The sequence below is a fragment of the Phodopus roborovskii genome, unplaced genomic scaffold, assembly GCF_943737965.1.
Source record: "Phodopus roborovskii unplaced genomic scaffold, PHOROB, whole genome shotgun sequence".
Lineage (NCBI taxonomy): Eukaryota > Metazoa > Chordata > Mammalia > Rodentia > Cricetidae > Phodopus > Phodopus roborovskii.
Window position 1 is genome coordinate 6,349,080 of NW_026126585.1, and position 25,110 is coordinate 6,374,189.

At 52.2% G+C, this 25,110-nt stretch overlaps 1 protein-coding gene across 1 annotated transcript; it reads left to right on the top strand.

The window, feature by feature from the left end:
• The first annotated feature begins 12,088 nt into the window (after nt 1-12,088).
• Nucleotides 12,089-16,658, top strand: En1 (engrailed homeobox 1). Its single transcript, XM_051204076.1, has 2 exons — nt 12,089-13,319; nt 16,269-16,658. The coding sequence occupies exons 1-2, from the start codon at nt 12,410-12,412 to the stop codon at nt 16,583-16,585; spliced, it is 1,227 nt and encodes a 408-aa protein (XP_051060033.1). The 5' UTR covers nt 12,089-12,409; the 3' UTR covers nt 16,586-16,658.
• Nucleotides 16,659-25,110: the final 8,452 nt, after the last annotated feature.

The window sequence follows — 25,110 nt, forward strand, 5'->3', positions numbered from 1 at the left end:
GTGTGTGTGTTTGTGTGCACATTCATGCGTGTATGTGTGTGTCGGGGGAGATGTGCACATGAGTGTGAGTGAGTGCAAAGTCTAGAAAAGGTGTCAAACGCTCCGTAGCTATAGTTACAGTGGTGAGCCCCTGGAAGTGGGCTCTGGGAAGAGAACCCGGGTCTTCGGGAGCAGTAAGCATGGAGAGCACTGAAACCACCCAGCTGCCTCCAGCCCCAGTTAGTTCCATTTTAGAGGCCACAGGCTCCAGGGTCAGAGGCTGCAGTTACTTGGTGAAGGAAGCTGGGATCCGACCAGTGCTGTCTTCCAGGCTGTTTGGGGGCAGGAGTAACCAAAATGGCTAATTCAGCACCTATGCTGAGCTTAGTCTTAGGAATGAGGTTCCCCCAGGCTCCTCCTAAGACATATGTGGGTTCAGCACGGGGATATATCTGTGAATGTGCTTCTTAGAACATAATTACTGCCATCAAGATTATTGTTCGAATTAGGCCTTTACATGACACTTAATATTTCCAAAGCATTGTACTCCCATTTAATTAGTTTTTCCTTGCGACATTCCTGTCGCGTCCGCACTTGATAGCTTGGGAGACTGACAGACTGAAGAGATAAATAGCAAAGCCTGATGGAGAGGGGGCACACCCTGTACAGTCTCTTAGCTTCTGGTCTCTCTGGTGATCCAGCCAAGGTAAGTCACACATCCCCATTGAAAATCTCTCACACCACCCTCTAGCTGCTTGGGGTGGAGGCAGCTCTAGGAGAAGAGGGGCGTGGAGTCTCTTCCCTGGTAGATTTTTGGCAAAAGGTACAAATACCATACAGAAATAGTTCAAGTTCACACTGCAGACACCCTCAGTGTCTTCCCCAACCTCTCTATTAAAGCTCCCTAAAAAAAAATCTATGGCTGTGATTCCCTAACCAAGGAGTCTCCCAGAGGGAGCTTTTAGCATCTCCCAAGCCTATTGGGGCTGTTAAATGACAGCCAGTACAGGGCTCCTGAGACCTGAGATAGGACTTCTCTGCCTTGAATCCCAGCAGGATGCTCAGAAACCCAGGCTCCCTCCTCTCTCCACCTCCAGGCCTCTTTTTCTCTTTCTCTGGCTAAGGGAGAAATTTCATGGAAAAGTGGATACTAATGAAAAAAAAAAATGCTTACTGGTCTTTGGGAGCCGCCACCCTCTCTACTGCAGCAAGTCCCCTGCCTATTCTCTCTGCTCAGAAAGTCCTTTAACCTTGTTCTGTGTAGTAGACTCAAAAGGAGCTCCACCTGCACCGGTTCTGGGTTGATGAAGGTTCTGGGAACAGGTGGGGCGCCCTGAATAGGTAGGTTACTAGAGTCTGCTGGTAAAGCTGTTGCTTGGTCTCCTTCTTTCTTGCCGTGTGAGTATCCTTTCTTCCCTACCCTGGGCTCACCCACAACTCGGAGGTCTCCCAGGTATCTGGTATTCCCAGAAAGATGCTGATGGACAAGCCCACAATTGCAGGGACAGGATTGCCCAACAGGGTTGGTGAACTCTAGATTCCATTGTTGTCCAAAAAGCAATCTGGAAAAGTCCTTGGGGCCCCTGACCTTGGAAGCCAACGGCAAGAAAAGATAAAGCAGATATCAATATTGATGGGGGAAGGGAGATTATGATCTCCTCTTTCGCTGGGTTCCTTCCTCTCTTTGCCAACTGGGAGGGTCTGCCTTTGTGCCTATGACAGATAGGGGAGGTCCCTGGTCCACGTTCCAATGCTGTTCCTGAGGCCCACAGTGACAACTGGACCCTTGGAAAAGAGTCAGGATTGATGGACTTGGATAGATGAGTCAATGACCATGGAACAAGGAACATAGACCCACCCACCACTGCCCTGGGCCTGCAAGACCACTAGTCCCATTTATTTGTTTGTTTGTTTGTTTGTTTGTTTGTTTATTTATTTATTTTGAGACAGAGTTTCTCTGTGTAGCCCTGGCTGTCCTGGAACTCACTCTTTAGTTTTAGACCAGGCTGACCTTGAACTCACAGAGATCTGCCTGCCTCTGCTGAGATTAAAGGTGAGTGCTACCACCACCAGGAGGTTCTTCGTGTCTTATTTCTTACAGGTATGCCTGTGGGGCTGGTTGTGTCTCTCACCCAGTTTCTACCTCTGTAGGCAATGGGTTCTCTACCGTTGTGAGCTGTGTCTGGCCCAGAGCTTGCTGGTTAGTCTTCCAAAAGGAGTGACAGTCAAACCGACCCTGTCTGTGGTTTCCTAGACATGTGTATCTCTACATTCTTCCTATGTTTCTATCTCTTGTCTAACACAGGTATAGAAAATCCTCCTGCTGCCCAATGGCAAAGGTGCGTTCTGGTTACGTCTGGCCTCTGGCACCTTCCACTGTGCCCCGGGCTCTAACATCCCTCTTCCCTCTCTTCCATCTACTTCTGCCTGATCCAAAAGCCACCAAAGTGAATGCCAGTTGCTCTCAGGTCCCTGCAAGGCCACTGTCAGCCACTGCTGGCCCCAAAGCGCTAAGGCAGGAAAGTCTTGGCTCTAAAGGATGGTTTAATGTGTCACAACTCGTAGGTAGGACAGGGAAGGCCAAACACACCTGTGCAGCCAAAGGCCTCTCTGTTCCCTCAGGTCTCAGCTGGAGTTCAAGTGGCCAGAGTGCTGCAGAGGTCAGAGGTCAAGTGACTAGGCATCTGGGCCCCGCCCCATTTCCAAATAATGAAAGCTATCACCTCCCAACCCCCACAGGGAACACACTCCAACCCCTGTGGGAGTGAGCCTTTCATTGCCTGCACAGGGTGGAAAATGGAGCGTAGGTGGCCTCGGAACTGGAGAGTCCTCTAAAACGCATCAAAAGGTCAGATCCCAAGGGCCATCTCTCTGAAAGTTGGTGAGCTCTGCGAGGTTTTGTCCAGCCCTGGGGCCATCCCAGCCACCCTGAGCTTCAAACCCAGATCTGACCTTTAAAACCAGAGCCCCTAGGTCAGCCCAGGGAGATTCAGTCCAGTCAGAGCTCCCAGGGAGGGGCACCAGGGACTTCAGCCCCTAGGACTAGAGTCCTGGATCCTTGCCAGCTGGCACCAGGCTCAGACTTGTAGGAGCTCAAAGATACAGTCGTACTTGAGCCCCTAGTAAGGCAGATATCCTTTCCCTGCACCTGGTTTCTATGCTTTGGTAACTCTGGGAAAGGAGAGAGAGGTCAACTCCGGTGTTTGAGCTGTCCTCCATGGCTCTCCTAGGATGCTTTTCTCTGCTGTCCCCAGTCTGTCTACCAGGAACCTCCAAGCCTCAGAGACTGGGGACTTTCCTCCTGGGGACTTTGTAGGTCTTTGGGGACTTTGTAGGTCTTTGGCGCCTTTGACTGCTCTGCCTGGGTCTAAGCTACCCACACATGCAACCACTGGGTCTCCACGACACAAATCCTGCCTGAAGTGGGCATGGCACAAAGCGAACAAAGTTTTGTCTGTCTAAAATAATTAAGTTAGGGGCTGGACAGATGGCTCAGTGGTTAGAGAGCATCCTGCTCTTGGTAGAAAACCTGAATTTGGGTTGTAGCTCCTAAGTCCAGCTATGGCCTCTGGCTTCAGCTCCAAGGGGTCTGACAACCCTCTTCTGGCCTCTTCAGTCACAAGTACACGCATACGCAGGAATAAAAGTAAAATAATTAAGTTCGCACACAGGCCAGCAAATATTCTAACCCCACTCATGAAATCTTGGGCGGCTGAGAAATGGTTGCCTGGCATACTTAAGTGACTCCACATGAAATAATCCCATAAGATCAGGTTGTAGATAGGAGCTGTTGTAGTGGAAAAACAGAAAAAGCTGGCACAGGTTGTCCATAGTCGTGGACATAGTACTGCATGCGGACAGTGTGGGATTCAAAGTCAAGGCTGGGGGCAGATCAATCCAGTTCTGTTCTCTGCATTTGGGACTCAAAGAGGATTGGCATCCTATCCAAGCTCACAGTAGCACAGTACTGACAGACTAGGAGTGAATCTAGTCCACCCCATTGCCTTTTAAGAATTTTATTTTAGGGGTCCGAAGGAAATAGTTTTCCCGGGAATTTGGTCTCTCCTTTCAGATATCAATTGTTACCAAAAAACCCAAAAGCCACCCATCCAATTCAAACTCAACCCCCGGCTAACAGCCGCGCCCCTGTAGTTCTCCAGATGCGTCGACAGGTGGCACTTTCCTCACAGGCAAAACGGCAGGGGAATCCTAGCGGCCACCTCTCAACCTCAAAGTCGCACTCCCAAAAGGAAAGGGGAGGTAGGCTAAGGACAAGCTCCGACGGAGCGCAGAACTGTTGGAAGGCTATACACCCTAGAAGCCAGGCTCTAGCCCGTCAGTGTGGAGAGATTACACGCTCAACTTTAAAAGAGGCCAGTTGGTATCCTGTGAGGAGGGGAAGGCTCAGGGTTCCTTGAGGGTCACCCCTTAGAAGTGCCAGCGGCCTCTGGGCTAGCAGCCGCCCTCAGCGTCCTGCGCCTCCAGCCCCACCCACGTCCTAAGGCCCTCTTACGTAGGGAGGAGGAGAGTAGAGGGAAAGTGGGCACCTTTTCCATTGTGGCGACCGTTGTCCTAGAGAAAGGTTGCTTAATCTAGTCATTCATTATTGACCTCACCTTTGATATTTGGCTTGGCTGCTTTGATCGCTGGAAGATCACTCTTGACTTCTTTGCATAACAATTTTTTGGACTTGGGTCGGTGCCTTAGGTGCAGGAAGGAAGAGATATGCTGGAACCACTTGGGGGCTTTTTTTTCCCACGGTCAACCTCACCCCCTCCCACTCCCCTCACTCCACCCCACCCTTCTTGCTAGAAAGGAAGCCTCTCCTCCTGGACATCCTCCAACCCTCCCCACCGACCCATTAGCTAACCATTTACGCCTGAAAAGTTCTAGTGAAGCTGCAGTCTATGGGGGGGGGGGGTGGAGAACACTGGATACCCTGGAAAGGACCAGATGGACCAGACCCTGTCTCTTCAAGACTCCCTTCCACACACCGGAGGGCTTGACAGACTTTGGGGAATGACCCTAGCTCAGTGCACTCACTAGAGATGCCCCTCTCCCTAGACTCTCCTGGGACTTAGATCCAAAGAGAGTCCACGACTTCCCTGGCGGCTCACCAGGGCTCGGAGAGCCCTGAGCAGTCAGCCTCCTCGGCGGAGGTGACCAAGTTCTCCACTCTCTGAATCTGTGCGAAAGGCCTTTGGTCTCTTTTGCTCTTGACCTTAGAACATGTTGCTCAGCCCTCCCCCTACCCCAATTTATTGGGTCGAAGGGGTTGAGGTGAGTCTGGGTTAAAACCAAGAAGTCAGTGACTGTTTACATCTTGGCTTAAGCACCCTCTGTGCACCTTTCAAAGACAGCCACGGGGGAGCGGAGGAGGAAAGAAAAGGTTAGGCCTCCAGAAGGTAGGTTGGGTCAGAGGTCTAAGGCCCTTGCGATTTCACAGTCTTCCAGGGCTCTGATCACAGAGAACTGCTAAGCCACCCCCTCACCCTGTAAGCGTACAGACACAAACACCGCGCGCAGAGGCGTACAAGCAGAGACCATCCATCTGCACAGACACACAAACCCAACTTCAAGCCCATGGGCACCGCCCACAAGCGTGAACCAAGTACCAGGTACACATTTGTACTCAGACCAAGTCTTTTACCATGAGGGTCATATACAAACACCCTCACCTCCACTGGAGAAGGCCCGGGAAGGCCTCCACGGTGCAGCGACTCCTTTGTAGCCAGGAAGGAGATGGGACAGGGTGGAGGAAACTGGGGAGACCTCAGCCCTCTTTCTGGAGCGTTCCCCGAGCATTCTCATCTCCCAAACAAAACTTTTTCAAGTTCCCCAGCCAGTGACCCCTGCAGCACCGATCTCGAGTGGACACTGGAAGAGGGCTCCGACGCTGCAGCTCCGGAGGGCTAAAGGGAGGAGCGGTTGCGATTTCACCGCGGACAGTCGGGAGGGAGACGGGAAGGCGCTGGCCTGGAGCCCGGAGTTGGGAGCGGGTTCTCCGATTTCGGTGGGAGAGGAGCCAGACAGCCCCTGTCCCTAAGTGACTAGACTAGAAGGAAGACGGATCCCCTCGGCAAGCAAAAAGAACATAGCTTTTGGATTCTCTCATTCTCTCTCTCTCTCTGTCTCTCTGTCTGTCTGTCTCTCTCTCTCTCTCTCTCTCTCTCTCTCTCTCGTTCTCGTTGATTTTTATTTATTTCCATCTGGCACTTTGGAGAGGGGGTCCAGGGTCCAGACCTCCTCGGGAGCACAAACAGACGACAGGGACCACAGCAAACCCAGAAGCTGCTCTGGCCCCTCCTTGCTCACTCCCCCACTCTTCACCCTTGCAAACATTCCTGGCCAGCAGGTGTGGACCTCGAACCCAGACGGATCCAGACTGAGCAGCCACTCTGACAGGTGGGGACTGGAGTAGGTCAGGGGAGTGGTGGGACCTGGGGGGTGCCAGTGTCCCCCAATCTTCTAAGGAGGAGAGGAAAGAGGCCAAAATAAAATAAGAGATGAAATGTTTAGCTTAATTAACTCTAAATACTCTTCCCCCCCCCAGATCCAAATTGGAGTCTGGGTACTAAGGTTTGCATAGGGATCCGTGTGAGAAGACAAACAGAATATTTGATTAAAGAGAAAAATATATATTGGAGAAGTGTGTAGAGTCTCCTTGATTTCAGGTGTTACTGGTTTTAAATCTTTAGGACCAGGGCCAGTCTGATTGTCCAGTTCAACTCCAGAACTGTTTGGGAGGGGGTGGCGATGAAGACTTCTGCTTGCAGTAATGGGAGTCTAGGGGCCCTGCATCTCGGCTCGGATCCGGCTCGTTGCTCTCCAGAGCACAGCCTGAAACTCCGGAGGAAACCCGCTAGCAGCGACGGGCTGGCTACAGCTTTCCCAGGGACAGAGAAAGTGAACTGGCTGTTGGTCCTGCTCGCGGAACTCAGGGCCCCAGGAGGCCCTTTGGAATGAATATAAGGAAATCACAATAACCCCCTCCCAATTATCTCAGCCAAGTGAATGGTGTGTGTGTGTGTGTGTGTGTGAGAGAGAGAGAGAGGGAGAGAGAGAGAGAGAGAGAGAGAGAGAGAGAGAGAGAGAGAGAGCTTCCAGAATAAAAAGGTCTACACTGCAAAACTAAAGAGGAAATGCATCCAAACACTGGAGTGTTCTAAGGTGACAACCCCTACTACTTTTTTCTTTTTCTTCTTCTTTTTTTTTTTTTTTTTTTTTTTTTTTTTTTTGAGCTTTCTAGGAAAACAAACTGAGGGGGGGGGTTCACTCACAGAGGTGGTAAAAGAAAAACAAATTATCACCTTGAAGCCCTTCCCACACTCAGGACTTTCCCTGAGAGACTCACCAACAAAAACTGCCACCCTCATTCCGTGGGTCAGCTGAGCAGTGTGGTTTTCCAAGGTTTGGAACCAAAGCCTGCACCCAAGCCACTGGCTTCTCCCCACCCTTGGATGGCCTCTCCCAGCACAAAATTCCTGAAGGTCCTTAACCAATACCCACAGAATCCCCCCCAGCACCCACCCACCCCATATTGTTATACTCTCCAGATGAAGACTGAGCCTGAAGCGCTAATTGAATTAGTCTATTGAAAAGACTGTCGGGTACAATCACGCGCCTAGAGGCCCCACATTTCCCAAGGTCTATAGGCTTTGGGGACCTGCGATGTATAGTCTGACCTTCTGCCTCATGATAATACCCGCACTTGTAGCAGAGATCTCCTCGTATTCACCCCCAACAAAACCGCTGGTCACCCAGTCCCCGTAGGAAGACTGTAGGCTTTTGTGTTGGGACAGCTCATTCATGTCCCGCACCACGAGGCCGCACCGCCATCTGATCCACCCTGGAAATGGGATTACCGCCGTGTGCAGGCCCACCGAGCTCACTTCTGAGAGAAGAGGGGTTGCCTTGCATATCTCCAACCACCCCCACCCCCCTTTTAAAGTGGGAACGGGAGGAAACCCTCGGGTTGTCTTTACACTAGCAAAATCTTCAGAAAATTCCTAAACGACAGGAGATAGCCCCTCCCTAAAGGTCACACAGCGAGCTCTCAGCAAGTATACTCCTCTCTCGGTAGGCATCCGGGTAGGTAGGCGTCCGTGGGGCTGACTTGGGCCCAAGTCTCCTGTTCCCCCAAACAGGTAAACACCAAAACACAGCAATGTTTTCTATTTCTATTTCTTTTTCTTTTTTTACACTGGGTTTCCTGTGACCGGCCCTCACATACACTGGCGAATGGGCACCAATACAAGGAGTTAACTGTTTTGTTGTAGCTTGCTAGACTTGAAGGAGAGGAAATAAATTTTCTTAGTTTTCACCCTTAGAAAGCTCCCAGCTTCTCTTTTGTCTGGCCTCAAACTTCCCGCAGCCCTCCCTTTCCTCAACACGAGGCTCTCTTCCCTCTGGCCAGATGTCTTTTGCACCCAAGTCAGAGTTGAGCCTCAGGGACTGGAGAGGGTTGGAGGGCTTGGGGGTCTCTTTATTGTGCGTGTGTCGTGGTCCCCAGCCCCAGAGACTGCTTTTAGGATAGGAGAGCTATCTTAACACTTCCACACCCTTTGGCCTCTGAAACCAAATAAAATCCTTTTTTGTTCTATTTCTTCCCCCTCTGAGTTCACTTAGGCTGGATATGTGACAATGTGGACAGTCTAATCAGGAGATAATGCCCAGTCCCCCAGTCTGTAGCCCTCTTGCACAGGTGACACCTTAACCCTGCAGGGCAATGAAAGTACATGCCAATCTCCACTAGTTCCTGTACTTGGGACCCAGGAGCTGGTGGCATTTGGAGAACGGGGCTGCATTCCATCCGGGCCAGTTCCCACACTTGCATCCTGCTGCCTTACCTGTCTGCCATTCTGGCCTGGGCATCCATCCATCCATCCATCCATCGAGTGGCAAGACATCCCTTAACTACCCAAAGCAGAGGAGAGTGTCTTGAAAACACAGAACGACTCCAATTCAGTCACAGGGGCATGCACCCCTGCACACCGACACCAACCCCCTTTACCCACTCACCCTGCCCCTGCTGTATGTAGTTCCTCACCCACATGCCAGCCCTGGGCTCGGAGTTCTTTGGAACCCTTACACAAGTGTCTCAGCCAATATTTGCTCACTCAGCCTGCACACACCTCACGCCATGGACGTCAGCACAGGCACATATAGTTCCCAACAGTTATGTTCCGTTTTAGGAGGGAGAGGAGGGCGTGGAGCCTGGGTGGGGGTCGTGAAGCTCAGGCGACAAGTCTAAAGGAGCATCCTTCCGGGGCTGGATCTGGGGGGTGGAATGGGGGGACAAGTCAGTGCACTGGCTGCCGAGGAGCATCGCCTAATCCAGCAGGAGCTCGTGGGCCGCGGGTGCATTTATCATCCTATTACTGTAACAAATCCGAGCTCTACTACATGAAAGGTAAAATGAATTACCGACGTTAAGCCGTCAATAAAGTCATTTCTGTAAATGGTGTCTCCAAAGGGCCGCCGCATTATTCAGCTGGCTTTATCAGCTGGCTGGAAATTACGTACAGGACCGGGCCGCGCGGCGCGCGGGGCCGTTCACTTTGATTAAACGTCTTGCCAGCGCTATGTGACAGAGCTTTTGACCAGGGTTTTATTCACAGGCCTGTGATGAACGCCAAGCTGATCAGGCGGAATGAAGAGTAATTAAAACCTATAAATTATCTTCCGCAGCCCTTCTCACGGCGTCTCCTGCAGGCGAGATAAGGCGTCGAGACCCTATTTACGGCGCTGAAAGGGACCGCGGCGCACAAAAGCTACGCGGCTAAATAGGATATTGATAGTGTCCTAATTAGAATTTAATTAAGTACCCACGGTCGCTTGCGGGATAAAGATTTCAATTTTGCGAACTTAAATATAAATAAAAACCCCACCTCTATTTCAGGGAGAAGAAATGAGGGGCAACTGGAGATTTCGGGGAGCCCTTGAGTTAGAAACTGAAGGGAACCCACCAAAGGGTACAGTGGGTCTGGAGTGGCTTCAGAAAGTTCGGGAGACCGCTGGTGGCCCCAGAGACACACTCTGGAGAGGTTCTCACCATCAGGTCACCATCAGGGCTCAGCACCGTGCTTTTAGGAAACTCAGCCCAGGAAATCTGGAGATCTCGGCTGAGCCGAGATGCAGCCAGCAATATGAATTCCCATCTTTCTCCTGTCTCTGGGACAAACTTTGCCTCACTCACTGCCCAGGTTGGCCTTCTGGGTGTGGTTTTATATTCTTGCTATCCTAGACTCTGTGGATTTTTATTTTTATTATTATCATTATCATTATTATTATTATTATTATTATTATTATTAAACTAGGGGTAGACAGTTTATTATGTTCCAAAGAGATAATCAGAAACTATACCATTTGGGGATGGTGATCAGGGTAGAGTGAGTAGGGAAAGCTTCCTTTGCAGAGGGCTCAAATCGCCTTTCTTGGACCAAAGGCTTCAGCAGTCTATTCCTGTGCCGACCCTCCAAAATCTCAGGCAGATCACTCCCAGCGCCTAGCGCCAATCTTCACTCTCTAGCCTTTGTGATGGAAAACTTTAGAGGCACTTCCACTAGGAAAAAGAGGAAAAGCTCAGAATATACTGGAGGCGAGAATACTTGGGGCTCCATCCCAAGTCGAATTCAGCGAATGCAGCTATCCTAGAATGGGGGGTAACCCGTTGTTCACATCTTCAGCCTGCCAAGGCAAACATTTGAAGCGGTTTTGTTGGTTTGATTTTTTTTTTTTTTTTTTTTTTTACTTTGCAGGGAAATCTAACACAGATTTCCCTGAACTTGAAACCCAGACACAGGCCTTGCAAGGCGGCAGGCAAAACACGTCGCCTGGCTCAGGAGCTCTGCAGAGACAATTCTACTGGGCTAAGACAGCCCGAATCCCCCGCAGCCAAGGAAGGAATGGGCAGCAGGCTCTGGGACTCTTCCGTGGCCTCTGGGCAAGGCATGGGCTTCCAGGCAGCTCGCGGGCGTTGATGATCCAGAGTAGGGTATGGTTGAGGGTCTCTCAGCGACAGTGTAGCTAGCCAGTGACACAAACCAGCAGTGCCAGCAAGGTGTAGCAGGCAGGCCTCTTAGGTTTGCAATTAGTGGGAAACAAACTGCGTCTCTTAAAGCTGCCAACCTTAAGTCTTTTTCTCATGCCCGATATCTTGTGTTGGTTTCATTCCTCCTCACACGAGAGGGAGGGAGAGAGAGAGAGAGAGAGAGAGAGAGAGAGAGAGAGAGAGAGAGAGAGAGAGAGAGAGAGGAGAAAGAGACTGAATGTTTTGGGTGTGCGCAGGAAGGGGGGCATAGTAACCCAAGTCCCTGCCTCCGGTCGCTATCCCCAGTGTGCACGAACCCATAATCCTGTATTTTTCCAACAAGTTGTGGAGTTGCTTCTCTTATCTGCCTACATTCCAAATTCTAGTTCTCTCGGATATCTTCGTGCCCTCTTCAGTCCGGATCTGAAGGAGGGGGGAGGGGCGTGGGCACAGATGGGGGTAGGGCGGGAGGACACACCGGGCCTGAGCCTCTGCACCCCCTCTCCACCCACGGCCACCGCCCCCGGATTATTTATCCGCAAAGTCCCGCGCGCGCCCATTGGACCGAACCCTGGGTGTCAGCGCGAGTCGCGGCTCGCCATTGGTCCCGCACACGTGCGGCCCTGACTCACGTGCTTCCGGTTTGAAGGCAAAAAGTGTGCCTGGGTGATTTTTTTTTTTTTTTTTTTTTTTTTTTTTTTTTTTTTTTTTTTTTTAAGCGAGAGAGTTTGTGCAAAGATCCGAGCTGTCAGAGATTTCAGGGGGGAAAAAAGAAGCCCGGCACTGGCGGAGACGCACTCTCCCTGCAAAAAAGCAAAGGCGGTTAAAGGCTCTGCCAGCCTCGCACTCTGGGCACAGCTGAGCGTGACACTGGGGAAGTCAAGCCCCTCACTACTGCCTGGGAAGATGGGTAGACTTTAAAGACTTACCTTTTTTTTTTTCCCTTTGGGAGAAAAAAAATCTTGGAGCTTTAAGAAAAATCCTTTTTCTTCTTTCTTTTTTTTTCTTTTCTTTTCTCCCCCCTCCTTTTTTTTGGGCTGTGGTTTACTCCCCCATTAAGGCCAATCACTGAAATCTGGTTGCTGAAAGAAAAAAAAAGGAAAGAAAAGAAAAAAATAGCCAAGTGTCTTCTCCTTATCTGGATGTCTACAAATTAGAGAGAGGGAGAGAGCGAGATCTGCTCCACCAGAGCGGGCGAGAGAGAGCCAGGCCAGACGCCCGGCTTTCTTTCTTTCTTTTTTTTTTCCCCTCCTGCACCCGCCCTGTGCCTTCGCTGAGGCTTCGCCTTGCCTCCTTCCTCTCCGCGCACCCCCACGGGCCCGCTGGCAAAGTGGGGTGGGGAGCGAGGCGCGGGGGGCGGGGGCCGGCGCGGCGGCCAGGGCTGCCGGGCGGCCGAGCATGGAAGAGCAGCTGCCGGAGCCTAAAAGTCAGCGCGACTCGGGCCTCGGCGCGGTGGCGGCGGCGGCGGCGGTGGTGGCGGCGGCGGCCCCGGGCGGCCTCAGCCTGAATCTTAGCCCAGGAGCCAGCGGCAGCAGCGGCAGCGATGGAGACAGCGTGCCGGTGTCCCCGCAGCCCGCGCCCCCGTCGCCGCCGGCGGCGCCCTGCCTGCCGCCCCTAGCCCATCACCCGCACCTCCCCCCGCATCCCCCGCCCCCGCCGCCGCCGCCGCCGCCTCCGCCGCAGCATCTCGCGGCGCCTCCTCACCAGCCGCAGCCCGCGGCCCAGCTGCACCGCACCACCAACTTTTTCATCGATAACATCCTGAGGCCCGACTTCGGTTGCAAAAAGGAACAGCCCCTGCCGCAGCTCCTGGTGGCGGCGGCTGCGGCCGGAGGAGGCTCCGGAGGAGGAGGAAGCCGCGTGGAGCGTGACCGAGGCCAGACTGGTGCAGGTAGAGACCCTGTCCACTCGCTGGGCACGCGTGCTTCGGGCGCCGTCTCGCTCTTATGCGCCCCAGATGCGAACTGTGGCCCACCCGACGGCTCCCAGCCCGCCACCGCCGTCAGCGCGGGAGCATCCAAAGCCGGGAACCCGGCTGCTGCGGCGGCGGCAGCGGCGGCGGCGGCTGCAGCGGCCGTGGCGGCGGCAGCGGCGGCAGCAGCATCGAAGCCCTCGGACAGCAGCGGCGGCAGCGGAGGCAGCGCAGGGAGTCCCGGGGCGCAGGGCGCTAAGTTCCCGGAACACAACCCCGCGATCCTCCTCATGGGCTCCGCAAACGGCGGGCCGGTGGTCAAGACTGACTCGCAGCAACCCTTAGTTTGGCCCGCCTGGGTCTACTGCACGCGCTACTCGGACCGTCCGTCCTCTGGTGAGTACCCGGGCCATAACGTGCCTCTGTGCCTGTGCCTTCCGGCCGGGGCCTGCCCCAGAACTCCGAGCCCCGTCTTTGGGGAGAGCAAACCCGGTTTGAAGCGCTCTCACTTCAAGTTCTCTTGCCCCAGGTCCCTAGTCACAGTCGAAAAAGCGCTCGAATCTGCCATGCTGGCCCTTTCCACCACTCGGGAAGTTACAGCTATTGGCAAGCACGGGAGGCTTCAGTTTCTGACGTTTGGTTTTCTGAACTGAGAGCCTGGAGGTCTTTTTGCCTTTTTAATGCTGTATGTTTATTATCTTTTAAAAACGAGATGTGTGATCACTCGTTGGCATAGTTTTATCTTTTAGGGAAAGGGTTTCTTGAGCTGGTGGGAAGATAGGTCTGGTGGCTTGAATCTGCAGTCTCCACGTTAGCCCTATCAGGGCCGGCTTTGGCATGGGAAATCGACCAGAGAAATAATCTTTGCCGGAACAAACACTGTGGATTTTATTCTGTGGAGAGCCCATTTGCATAAAGGCAGATATGGGGAGAGAAAACGAGAAGAGAGAGAGGCAGAGACAGACAGACAGACAGAGAGAAAGAGAGAGAGAGAGAGATCTCCATTCCCCGTGCCCAGCCCGGGTATGGCGAGTCAACCCGCGTGGGTAGAATGTAGATTAAGTCTGTGGCCAGAAAGGTGACAGCTAGTGCTCGAAGGAGCTGGCAGGCCGTGGGAGAGGGAAGCGAGCAGGCCAGGGCCAGGCTTGAAAGCTGGAGCTATGGGTAAGAAAATCGGCGAGATTCCCCTGTCCCTTCGCCCTTGGCTTCTTTCCTTCACTCTTTCCTTCACAAACCCTCCCGTGAGTAGTTACCCACCAGTCTTAGGGCAATTCTATGTTTTCTTTTCGCGTGGGAGAGCACAAGAAAGGCTAAGACCTAACCAGGACAGCTGCTGGGCCCTGGAGGAGGCGGCTCAGGCCTGCTGCCCCATGCAGGGACCAGGAGTCCTGCAAAGGCCAGCGGGGGCCACAAGGAGAGCAGCAGGGGCGTGGGTCCAAGGCCAGCGCTGAGCCCACCAGGGGGCCAGGCAAAAGGTAGCCACTGGCGCCTCCCTGCGCGTTGGAGTCTTGCAGCCCGCGCAGCTTCGGGTCGGGTGCGGATCGATGTGCACTATCAGCCCCCGCCATCTCGAGCCCCGTTATTGACACGTCGGGCTCCCTGAACCTCCGAAAAGCTGCTTTGATTGACTCGCCTGATGGATAGAGTGATTGAGCTGTCAGGCTGAGTGGGTCGGGCCGGCCAGGAGGCTACGATTTTATTACAAGTGTCCGTGCCTCTGCACACACGCACACAACAACAACACTACAACACGCTCCGGAGCTCAGGACGCACCTCCCGTAGTGGTGGCGTCTCGTCTCCAGGAGGATGCGCTCATTTCTTGGGCCATCTCTTCCTGATCGGCTCATCCAAACCCCCCAGTCCTGCTCAGGAGCAGGCCTCGTCTTTGTTCGTTGCTCCTTTCCTTTTTGTAGGCCAGAGAAGGCAGAAAGCAGATATTGCTATTCCAAAGGCAGTTCATGGGGATGAGGGGCAACCTAGACATTTTTCCTACAGTCAGTTAGGCCTGGGCTGCTCTTCACAAACAGCTAGTGTCCCTAGGTGCTGGTCTGCTGCAGGATTCAGGGGCTCAGTTTATCCACTGGTCCCTTCAGATAGATAGTTTTAGGTAATAACAGGCGTGGCAGAAACTTCTCTGGACTCCGTAGACCCTCATAGCAGTTCAGTGCCAGCACCCAACAAAGCAGGCTTCAACCCTCCAGGCACCGATTAAGCAGCCTAGTTCTCTCTCCCTGGTTCTCTCTGCCTTTCCCAGGCTGGACTCCACAGCAACCTTCCACATTAGCATTTGGGAGGGACTTCATTTTCCTGGTGAGTGTTCTTAAGGCCTTCCCACACTTTCCATCTGTGATGGCACAGGGTCCCACTGTGACTGCCGCTTCCCCATCATCTCTTGGTGGTGATCAGGCAATGGTCATCCCAATCACAGGCTCTCCCGCTCATTTGTTTGTGTTAGTTACTTCAGGGCGTCTGCTCCTCGAAATTAGAGCAGGCAGATTTAGATGAGAGATAGCAGGGCCTCCCTCCCCTCCCCAGCCCTGTGTGCCCCTTCATAGGGGGGTCAGAAGGGTCTTTCTTTTCTTCCTGGCATCAACTAAGAAGCTAAATAGAATGTCCCAGGGCTTAAGCCCATAGGCTAGGGTCTGCAGCCCCGTTAGGGAAGGGGCAGGCAGTGTCTGCTTCCTTCAAGTCAAAAAGAAAGGAAAGAAGGCAGAAAGGAAAGAAGGCAGAAAAAGGCCTCAGCTTCTCTGGAGCTGGGTGATCTAGCGCCCCAGTCCTCTCCCGGGAGTGTGATGAAAATCCGGTAGGGATTTTGCTCAGGCCTGTCTGTGGATATGTGTGTGTAGTTTACTGAGAGTAAAAGTGGGAAGGAACCAAAGTGGACCAGCCATTCTCCCCAGAGCCTGCCTTCACAGCTGCCTTTTATTCCAGGGCCTGGAAGACATTCCTGTTTGGGGACCCCTAAGTCTAGGTTATTCTGTTTGGACCCCAAAGCTCACTCTATATAGCGTTCCTTCCTTTCTTGGCCTTCTTGGCTGGGAAGTGCTGGGAGCTAGGTCTGATAGCTTTCTGGAATTAGGAGGTGGGGTGTGATCCCTGTTCCCCTTGGACTTCTGAACCCCTCCTATAGAAGGGGGCCTAGAGATCTCAATGACTTAGAGGGCAGCTCTTCGTTGGAGGTAGCGGGACCCAGCAGCGGGCCTCCGCGATCTCCCGGGAAGGAAGCTCGGGACCCCTGTGGTGGGGCTCCTGCGCTGCCATCCTCAAGGCTCACTCTACCCTCTCCTCCTCCCTCTGCTCCCGGCCCCCTTCCTCCCCTCCCCTGCCCTGTCCGCCCCGCTGCAGGTCCACGCACCAGGAAGCTAAAGAAGAAAAAGAACGAGAAGGAAGACAAGCGGCCTCGGACGGCGTTCACGGCCGAGCAGCTGCAGAGACTCAAGGCGGAGTTCCAGGCGAACCGCTACATCACGGAGCAGCGGCGACAGACCCTGGCCCAGGAGCTCAGCCTGAACGAGTCCCAGATCAAGATCTGGTTCCAAAACAAGCGTGCCAAGATCAAGAAAGCCACGGGCATCAAGAACGGCCTGGCGCTACACCTCATGGCCCAAGGACTGTACAACCACTCGACCACCACGGTCCAGGACAAAGACGAGAGCGAGTAGCTGTGGCCAGCCCGGGGCCTGCGGTCCAACCGCGCCCGCCCGTGCCATCTCCTGGCTCCGCGGGGCTGCCGCTTCACCGCTTCACCGGCCCCACGCCGCCATGCAGAGACGATCGCTAAGGAGGGAGGCACCAATCGGGAAGACAGAGAAGGCAAGCGAGAGAAAGCAATCCTCCGAGTGGACATTCACATTGGAATGAAACGGTTTTTGAAACGGGAGAAAGACTCGGACAGGTGCTATGGGGGACAAGAAAAGATCTATTCTCTAACTCACAGTATAAGATGAAACTGCGAATTCCTTAAAGCTCTATCTAGCCAAACTGCTTACGACCGTGTATATATTTAATTTCAGGTAAGGAAAACAAATATGTGTAGCGATCTCTATTTGCTGGACATTTTTATTAATCTCATTTATTATTATTGTTATAATTATTATAATTATTATAATTATTTTATCCCCCTCCCCACCTTGCTGCCCCCCCAGCTCAGTTTCGTTTCGTTGCTTTTATGTTTTGAATGTTGTTGCTTCTCTGGGTACCTCCCGCCCCCACAACGCTGGCCCTGGTTTCTCTGGGACTTTTCTTTGTGTGAGTGTGTTTCCCTGCGTGTCTGCCCTCACCCCTCCTCTACCCACCCAGGATTCTTCCACTGGTCTTATCTGTCCTCCCAAACCCCTTTCCGCTTCTGGAGACTCCTTGAGAAATACAACCCCACAGACTGCGAGACTGAACCGCCGCTACAAGCCAAAGATTTTATTATGTTCAGAAACCTGTAGTCTGAAATAAAATGTTCACTGTGTTCATGACTTGCTGACTGCCCTCTTCTTTGTGGGTTTGGGAAGAGCCTGTCCAGGCCCTGTGTGGCTACCACTCTGGCTGCACAGGGCCGGTGCAGAACCCTGGGAATCTCAGGGCAGGCCATAAGCATCACTGCCCAACAAATGACAGAGTAAAGGAGGCTATGGCACAGATTTGCTTTGGCCTTGGTCTAGAGGATATGCCTAGTTTCCAAAAGCATTCTAGGGGACCCAAATGCCAGAAAGTACAATCCCACACTCCCCTGCCCCCAGAGGCTCCAGCTGGCTCCCTAGGCTGGTGCTAGCTTAGCCAACTGAGTCTTCCTGTTAAATCTGCTTCCATGCACCAAACTATACCTTTCTTTTTTCTTTCCTCCCTTTGTGTTTTGTTTTTTGTTATTGCTGTTTTGTTTTTCCCTTTTGGTGCTAGTTTGGCTGGAGTTTGTTTTTTTGTTTTGTTTTGTTTTGTTTTTTTCTTTTTGCCTGAGCCTAGTGGCTTTACTAGGGCCTGCACCAGTGTTGGTGGTGGGCTGTCTGTGGAGCTGCCCAGCTTTGGCCCAAAGTCTCTGCAGCCTGAACTTGACCTCTTTCTTGGGGCATGAGACTCCACTTGGCAGATGGTTGGTCTGATGTGGCTGATACAGGGCTTCACGGGGCAGGGGGTCTGACAGTACTGCTTCTAGTGATTCTGTTCTGGGCCTAGAAGCCCCCAGACAGCCAGGGGTCTACCTCTCCCTGACATGACCTAGGTATAGAGGGCACTTCCTCAAATGCAACAAAGCCTTTTAAATTTCCTTGTTACAAGGCGAGGATATTCTGTATGGAAGACCTTAGGTGTGGACAGCCCAGAGGACACTGTGGATAATTGTCAGTGACCCTGGGATAGATCCTACAGGAGTGACACTAGGTGAGGCTTTCAGAGGCTAGGTGGTGGAAGAGATTGGAAGAGCCTAGATTTTATAAATCATGAATTCTACCCTCTTTTTTTCCGATATGCAAGATGTAAGTGACATGTATGCAACTGTGTGTATTTATGCAGATGAATGTGCTAGATAGGTGTCCATACGTACATATTTGTGTGCATATGTGATAACAGGCACATCATGGCAAGCCTCACTTCCCACCCATTTTGTGCATATTTTGCACGTGATTGTATTGTACAGCTGAGTGACTGGTACTCTGGGTGAGATGTATGATTGGACATTTGTGAGCTCGTGCATGTACTCATCTGTGTTTGCACATCAGAATGTTTGCCTGGTGTGCTTGGGGTTGGGGTGAATATGGGGACCCTCTTCTCTGTGCTTTCCTCTAGAGTTTATTTCCTGTTGCTGGGTTTTTTTTCCCCTCTTCAGTATTGATTTTGGAAGAAATGAGAATTTTCCTAGAAAAGGCTCCCATAATTTGGTCCAACATCCCACTCCTGGCCAGGGATCTAAACGTGCTAGGCTTTATTTACACCCTGGGAAGCCAAGAGGCCCATTCAAGTCTCTCCACAGGGCTTAGGAACTTGGGGTTTGGTGGCCTGGAGATCAGGAAGTCCATCAGACATTTCTGTGGGCCCTATGTCTTACTGTCATTTGGAGGTGTCCAGCTGCTCCCTGGGTATGTACAGCGTTGAAGCAGGGAGACTCTTCTCTGGAAGTCACTTAGGAAGTGAGGCTTTGCATCTTTAGGTCCTGCAGGCAGGCGGCCTTCGGGTGAAGGGGTCAGGTCTCTAACGGTAGCCAGCTCAGACTCTGGGCCAGCCCCCACTCCCGACCCATCTCCTTCTCCTGAAGCACGTGGGGATGTGATGCTAGTTCCCTAGGGAACCTTGCCATTTGGAATGTTAGAAATCCCTGCCTCCTCCTTTCCCCACCGTGGTCCCTTACTACACGAAGCATCCAGGCCACCTATTTCAGGGACTATGACAGAGGCAGCTACAGAAGCAGCTCTAGGAAGTGTCCCATTCCCGAAGGCCCCAGTACAAAAAGGCCAAAGACAAGGGATCTCCACCCCTTTACAGCAGAGGCCACTATTCCACCTCCCGGGTGGGTCTGTTGGCTAAATGTCTGGTGGGAGCGGTATTGTGATGTAATTTGATTTCTTACCCATTATCTCCCTTTATCTTCTAATCACGTGGGCAAATAGAGATTTCTTCATTGTTCAGCGGGAGAAACCGCACTCTGAGAACTTGGAAGCTTGTGATCCTCTGTGCTTGTGTCTTTTTGTAGCCTATACTTCAAAGATACAGCCTTGTAGTCAAGGTCAGGGCTGACCTCCCTGTCCTCTCTCCCTCCCCTTTCCAATTTTCCTTCTTCCCAGTTGGGGCAATGAAGAAGGGGAGGAGGGCTCTGGTCAGACTTTGTTCTGGCACCCCTTCTTTTAAAAAAGAGAGCAGGAGAGAGTAATAATGATCATAAATAGGCATTGATTTCTCTGATTTATGGGGCTGGCTTGGCGAGCTGCCTGTGTATTAAAGAGCAGGCCACATCGAGATAAATACTTGAACTAAGCACACTATCCCAATTTCCTCATCTTCTCCATTCCTCACCCTCCCTTAAAGATTGGATTGAACCATATACTTAAATCTTCCTCAGACTAGAAGGAAATACAAGCCACAGGAGTCTAAACAATATCGATCTCAAGCTCTTTTTGAGGGCAAAGGTCTCCGTTTTTTCCCTGGACAGTCCTTGCTTTTCCTTTGGGGTGGGGGTAGATGGAGAGGCAGGGGGAGGGAGAGGATGGGGACGGTGGGGGGAGCTGCATGCGTGCAGAAGGCATTTTGGTGTATAGGTCTGTGTGTGTGCACGTGTGTCTGCAGTGGGCATTTTGACTTGTGTGTTGTGCATGTATTTATTTAGGCTTGGGAGGTGATTGGGGCATATAGGTTCTGATAGACATGGGTACATGCAGGTGCCTGACTCATAGGCCCCCTAAATGGGGCCTGCCCAAGGTGTAGGGGAGTGGCTCTGGCTATCATAACCCCATCAGTCACCAGGGATGACTGGGAAGTCAATCTCAGAACAGTTCCCTTCCACCACAGTCCCCAGTGAGACCAAAGCACTGAGGTAGGGTGAGCTTTGTCTTCTCCTAAGGATGCTCATGCTAAAGCTAGAGGCACCAGAAGAAGGCCCACCCCAGTGCTGGGGTGGCCCTGGGCTTGTTCAATGGTCAGCTTGGCTATTTCTTTTTGTGCTCCAGACAAGCCATTCTTGGGCAGTAGACATGATACCATTAGCTCGCCTATATGAAACTGGGTGCAAGATGGGTAGGAAGGCCATGTTTCCAGCAGAACCCCCTGTGTGCTTCAGATCTTGGTCTTGTTTAAGCTGAACAGGACGCTGTTCATATTAAGGACCATATTGGTCCTCACCCCCCCCCCCCGCCTCCTCAGGGTTAGAGCACTGTTCTAGCACTGTTCCATCCCTCTTGAGTACTGGAGGTTTCAACTCTTCCTTGGATTTATCAACTCAGCTAAGACTCCTTAGCTTAGTGATTTATAAAAAGGGGGCTTGTCCATGATGGCACACTCCACTTTTAATCACAGCACTCACATTCAGAGAAGCAGGAGGATCCCTGTGAGTTCAAAGTCAGCCTGGTCTACAAAGTGAGTTCCAGGATGGCCAAAATTACATAGTCTTATTTTGCCTCAAAAATAAGCAAATAAGAATAAAATAAAATAAAGGGATAGTGGGAGGCTCTGGTAATATTGCTCCCAACCCCCCCTTCAAATATGCATTCTTTTAATGAAGCTCCACTCTTGGAGTGGTCCTGGGGAATGCTCAAATAAAAAGGGGTTGCTCTGCATGTAGAAGAAAAAAAATCCCGAGATGGAAAGGGTCTTTTGAGAAACATAACAAGTGGGAGGCAAAGCCCTCAGTCACAGTGCCATCTGTGTCCCATCAGGAGAATGGTACCAGTGTACAAGAAAACATGGCACACATACAGGTTTCTACACAAGAAAATACATTGGCACATGTATGAAGTATGCTCATGTGGGAAACAAATGTGCTTGGTTCTCATGTTCAAAGGTGTGATCACAGCATGCGTGGAGACACTACCAGGGCATAAGGTTCTGGCACACATGTAGGCTAACAATACCAGGACTGTGATGGGACACATACTACACATCCAAGTCCCAATATGTGGGCCATGTTCCTAGCTAGGGTAGGAGACAGTGGCCTCTGTATGGTTGCCACCAGAGAGTTCTGGGGCTGAGAGAGGTTGGTTGTTTGGGAGTGTAGGAGATGGGAGTCAAGGCAACCAGTGGTGAGGTGAGGTGGCTCTTTCCCTTAACCCTGGGAATCAGGGTCAAGATTCTTAGCTTCAGAACCCAACTAATAGTGGTTGTAGGCTGAGCCTGCCCAACCTAGCTGGACCTCCTGGGGATGGAGCAGGCTGGAGAGGTGGGGAACACAATGATGGGATCCAAGCACATTCTCAGAGAACCTGGCTTGCAGCTGGCCGTCACAATTTAGAGGGTGCTTCCCCCTTCAGCCTTTGGCACCGCCGCTCTGGAGGAGACACAGGTCCCTTTCACTGTCACAGAGCTAGAAGTAGGGTGCTTTGAAGGCACTTGGGGAGGATGCTAGGCTGGGAGGGTGAGGCATTGGGGTGAGCCTTAGGAAAGAAGCAAGACTCACTGTTAATATACATCTCATTCTGAAGAGACTTCTCAACAGCTACAGACTCAACTTGAGGCAGTGGAATGAGTGAGTTGAAGGGTTGTTAACTGGGTGAGACACAGAGACGCCCCCTCTTCAACAGCTTTCTTCTGGGAGCGATGGGGATGGAGGAGGGTGGGACGGTGGGAAACTGTTTTACCCGTTACCTGGAGCTGAGATGGGGAAAAGGAAGAGCCCTCTGCGTAGAAAAGGAGAGCCAGAAAGCGTGAGGATTTGGGGCTCCTGGGCCACTCTATTGCAGAAGGTCAGGCTTCTTGACAGACAGCAAGCTTTTCCACAGAAGGCTCCTTGGCTTTGGGGTTAAGGAAACCTGGGGGCCCCTGGACTGCCAGAGCTCTCTGGGTTTTAGCATCTGCTGTGTTGGGGAGAAGCATCATTAACAGGGCTGATTTCCAGATTTCCATGGCAAAGGAGAAAAAAGGCATCCCATTAACCCTCCTCAGCTGGCCTCTCCTAGCCCTTCTCACCCTCTTCACATCTGGACATCTGGCAGCTCCAAGCAGATTCGGGAGAGGGCATACATAGCAAAAAATATTAAATTATTGCCAATATGCTCACTGCTTCCTGATGGGCAACTGAACACATCTGACAGCATTTACTTCATCCAACCACACATGTTTTTTTGTTTTTTGTTTTTTGTTTTTGTTTTGAGATCGGTATCTGTGTATTTATCTGCATCACCATGCCCATTTTACAGATAAGAAAAGGTCACAACTCAATCTCATTAAAGTTCACGCGGCTGGGTCTTCTGCACAGCTAGAACTTGGTGTTTGATAAGAAGTGGCTGATTTTTCTGAGGCTTTCAATCTTAAGTAGAAGGCTTCAAAGTCCCCCCTCCCTATCTTCATACTTTCTCAAGATAGTAAGGAATACAAGGCCCAAGGCTCACATTAGCTTCTCACCATCCTTTCTTCTCTGCTGTAAGCATTTTCATCTTCACGTCTTAGCTCCTGTCCTACTCTAGCATCTTACTCCTTTGGCCACCCTCCAGCCCTCCCGCAGCTCCCTGCGCTCTCACGATCATCCCAGGGCGCTGCGCAATGCATTTCCCCTCAGTACACCCCAGGTAGCAGGCCGGGGTTCCTTCTCCAGTGGGTGGGTGAAAATGGGGTCTACATTGAGGCCTCTGAGCGCGCCCCGTTATCTCCGCAGAGCCCCTAGATCTGTCAACTCAGCAAGCTCAGCAAGGGCCCTGACTCTGCTGGGGACACCCTGTCAAAGGCCACCCGCGCCACCTCTCCCCCGGGTTGGGAGTAACACTCAGGTCCGGCTCAATTCTCCATCCTTCCTCTCTTCTTTGTGGGGTTCGGTTTGCCTTTGCCTAGCCTCTCTCTGCGGTTTCTTTCTTTTTGTAATTTCGGGTCTGGTCCCTTCTAGTCCTCTCACTTCCCAGGTCTCTGCTTTTTCACGGGAGGCTTCCCTCCTGCCTGCGGACTGCTTGCTTCTTCCCCTCCCAGCTTCCTCCAGCCGCTGGGACTGGGCCTCCGCTATCCGAAGCACTCTAGCGTCCCTTCGGTCACCAGCCCTCCATCTCCACGGCTTTCTCGGCCAGCCGAGCTCCTGCATCTTAAAGATGTTCCTCTGGAGGTCCAAATTTCTGGCGGTCTCTCCCTCCCACTCCCGGTGTTGCTAACTTGTGGGGGCACGGGCTCTGACCTTCAGTGCAGACAGGCTGACCACTCTCAGCCCTCAATTGACTGGGGGTGGGTTTCCAAGTGGAGGCCCCTGGGGCCCCGGCTGGGTATAGCGACAGTCACTTTACGATCGCGGCTGCACAAACCTGACCTGGGAACCGCGGCCAGGCCTGGAGTCAAAAGAGGTAGTGGGGGAGGGGAGGCCGAGGAAACTTGACTTTTTGTGTGTTGCTTCAACACGTCCTGGCTGGACAACTCGCCGCTGCACCCTCACCATCAATCCCGGACGGCCAGACCCCTGGCGGGCTCGGCCTCCTGGCTTTCGACTCTGCCCGCTAGCTCGCTGCTTGGCTTGGGGGGAGGGCTGTCGACTCACTTCGGACTAGGTGAGCGGTTTGGAAATCTTTCCTGTTCTTTTTTCTTTTTTGCGGAGGGTAGTGAAAACCCCTTTCACACTAGGCTCCTTTCGTCCCAGTAAAAGTTTGCTGGGCAGAGACCTTCAGATCTGTCTCGTGTTTCACTGGAGGTGTCTGGCCGGTTCTCCAGTGGCCACACCGGCTCCCATCCACCGTTCAAGTTTACCTTCAGGTTCTTGGCTTCTCTAGATTTCTTTTTAAACGAAAGGAGCCAGTGTGTGTCCTTATGGTTGCGCCTTTCCTCCTAGGTCCTACAGGGAAGGGGGCTGACTTTACTGTGGGTTTCAGAGCCTGGCTGAGCGCGTCTTTCTAGCCTTTCTTTGCTTCACTCTGGTGTACTGGACTCTGGCCCTCACCCCTGGGCTCCTGGTCTTTTGGTGACTTCCCAGCAGGCAGGGTTAAGTGTAGGAGGAAGAGGGACACTGGGGAAGTAGCTATACTCCCTCTTCAGGCCTCTGAATTTCTTCAGGGATGACAGCTGCAAAGTAAGAAGCTGAGTGTTCTTCCGGAGATTAGCCTGGAAGTGAGAGACCCCAAATATCTAGAAAATGCCGAAGGAAGGGAGAATAGAAACATATCTGCCCACTTGGGCCAAGTTCAACCCCAAATAGCAATTGTTGCCGAGCTTCTTGAACAGTGCAAGACAGAACCCCAACTCCGAAGTGACAACCCAGGCCCCAAACAGAAAGACCACCTCGTAGGAAAAAGTAGACAGCAGTTGGGTGGTTTGGGCTGGAAGAGTTACTCCTTGGCAACTGGGAAGGGTTAAGGTTGCCTCTGTCCCGAACATGGGGTGAGCAAAGTCTGAGCCTCTAGAGATGGCTCACTTTCATTCCTTCTGGACTGGACACCTGGGAGCTTGACTGCCTTAAACTTTTCCAGCTCCTCCACTTCTCCAGGGCAAATCTGTAAGAGGTCTTTGGATGTGTCCACCCATCCTGGTACTCAAGGCCCACCTGGCCACCCTCTGAGTTTCCCCAGGAAGGAGTAGGGTCTCCTTTTTCCCCAGAGTG

What these genes read in the sequence shown, in the direction of transcription:
- En1 (XM_051204076.1), top strand. Translation starts at nt 12,410, where the DNA reads ATGGAAGAGCAGCTGCCGGAGCCTAAAAGTCAGCGCGACTCGGGCCTC. An exon ending in CTCGGACCGTCCGTCCTCTG is followed by an intron (nt 13,320 to 16,268) that starts GTGAGTACCCGG and finishes GCCCCGCTGCAG; the next exon opens with GTCCACGCACCAGGAAGCTA.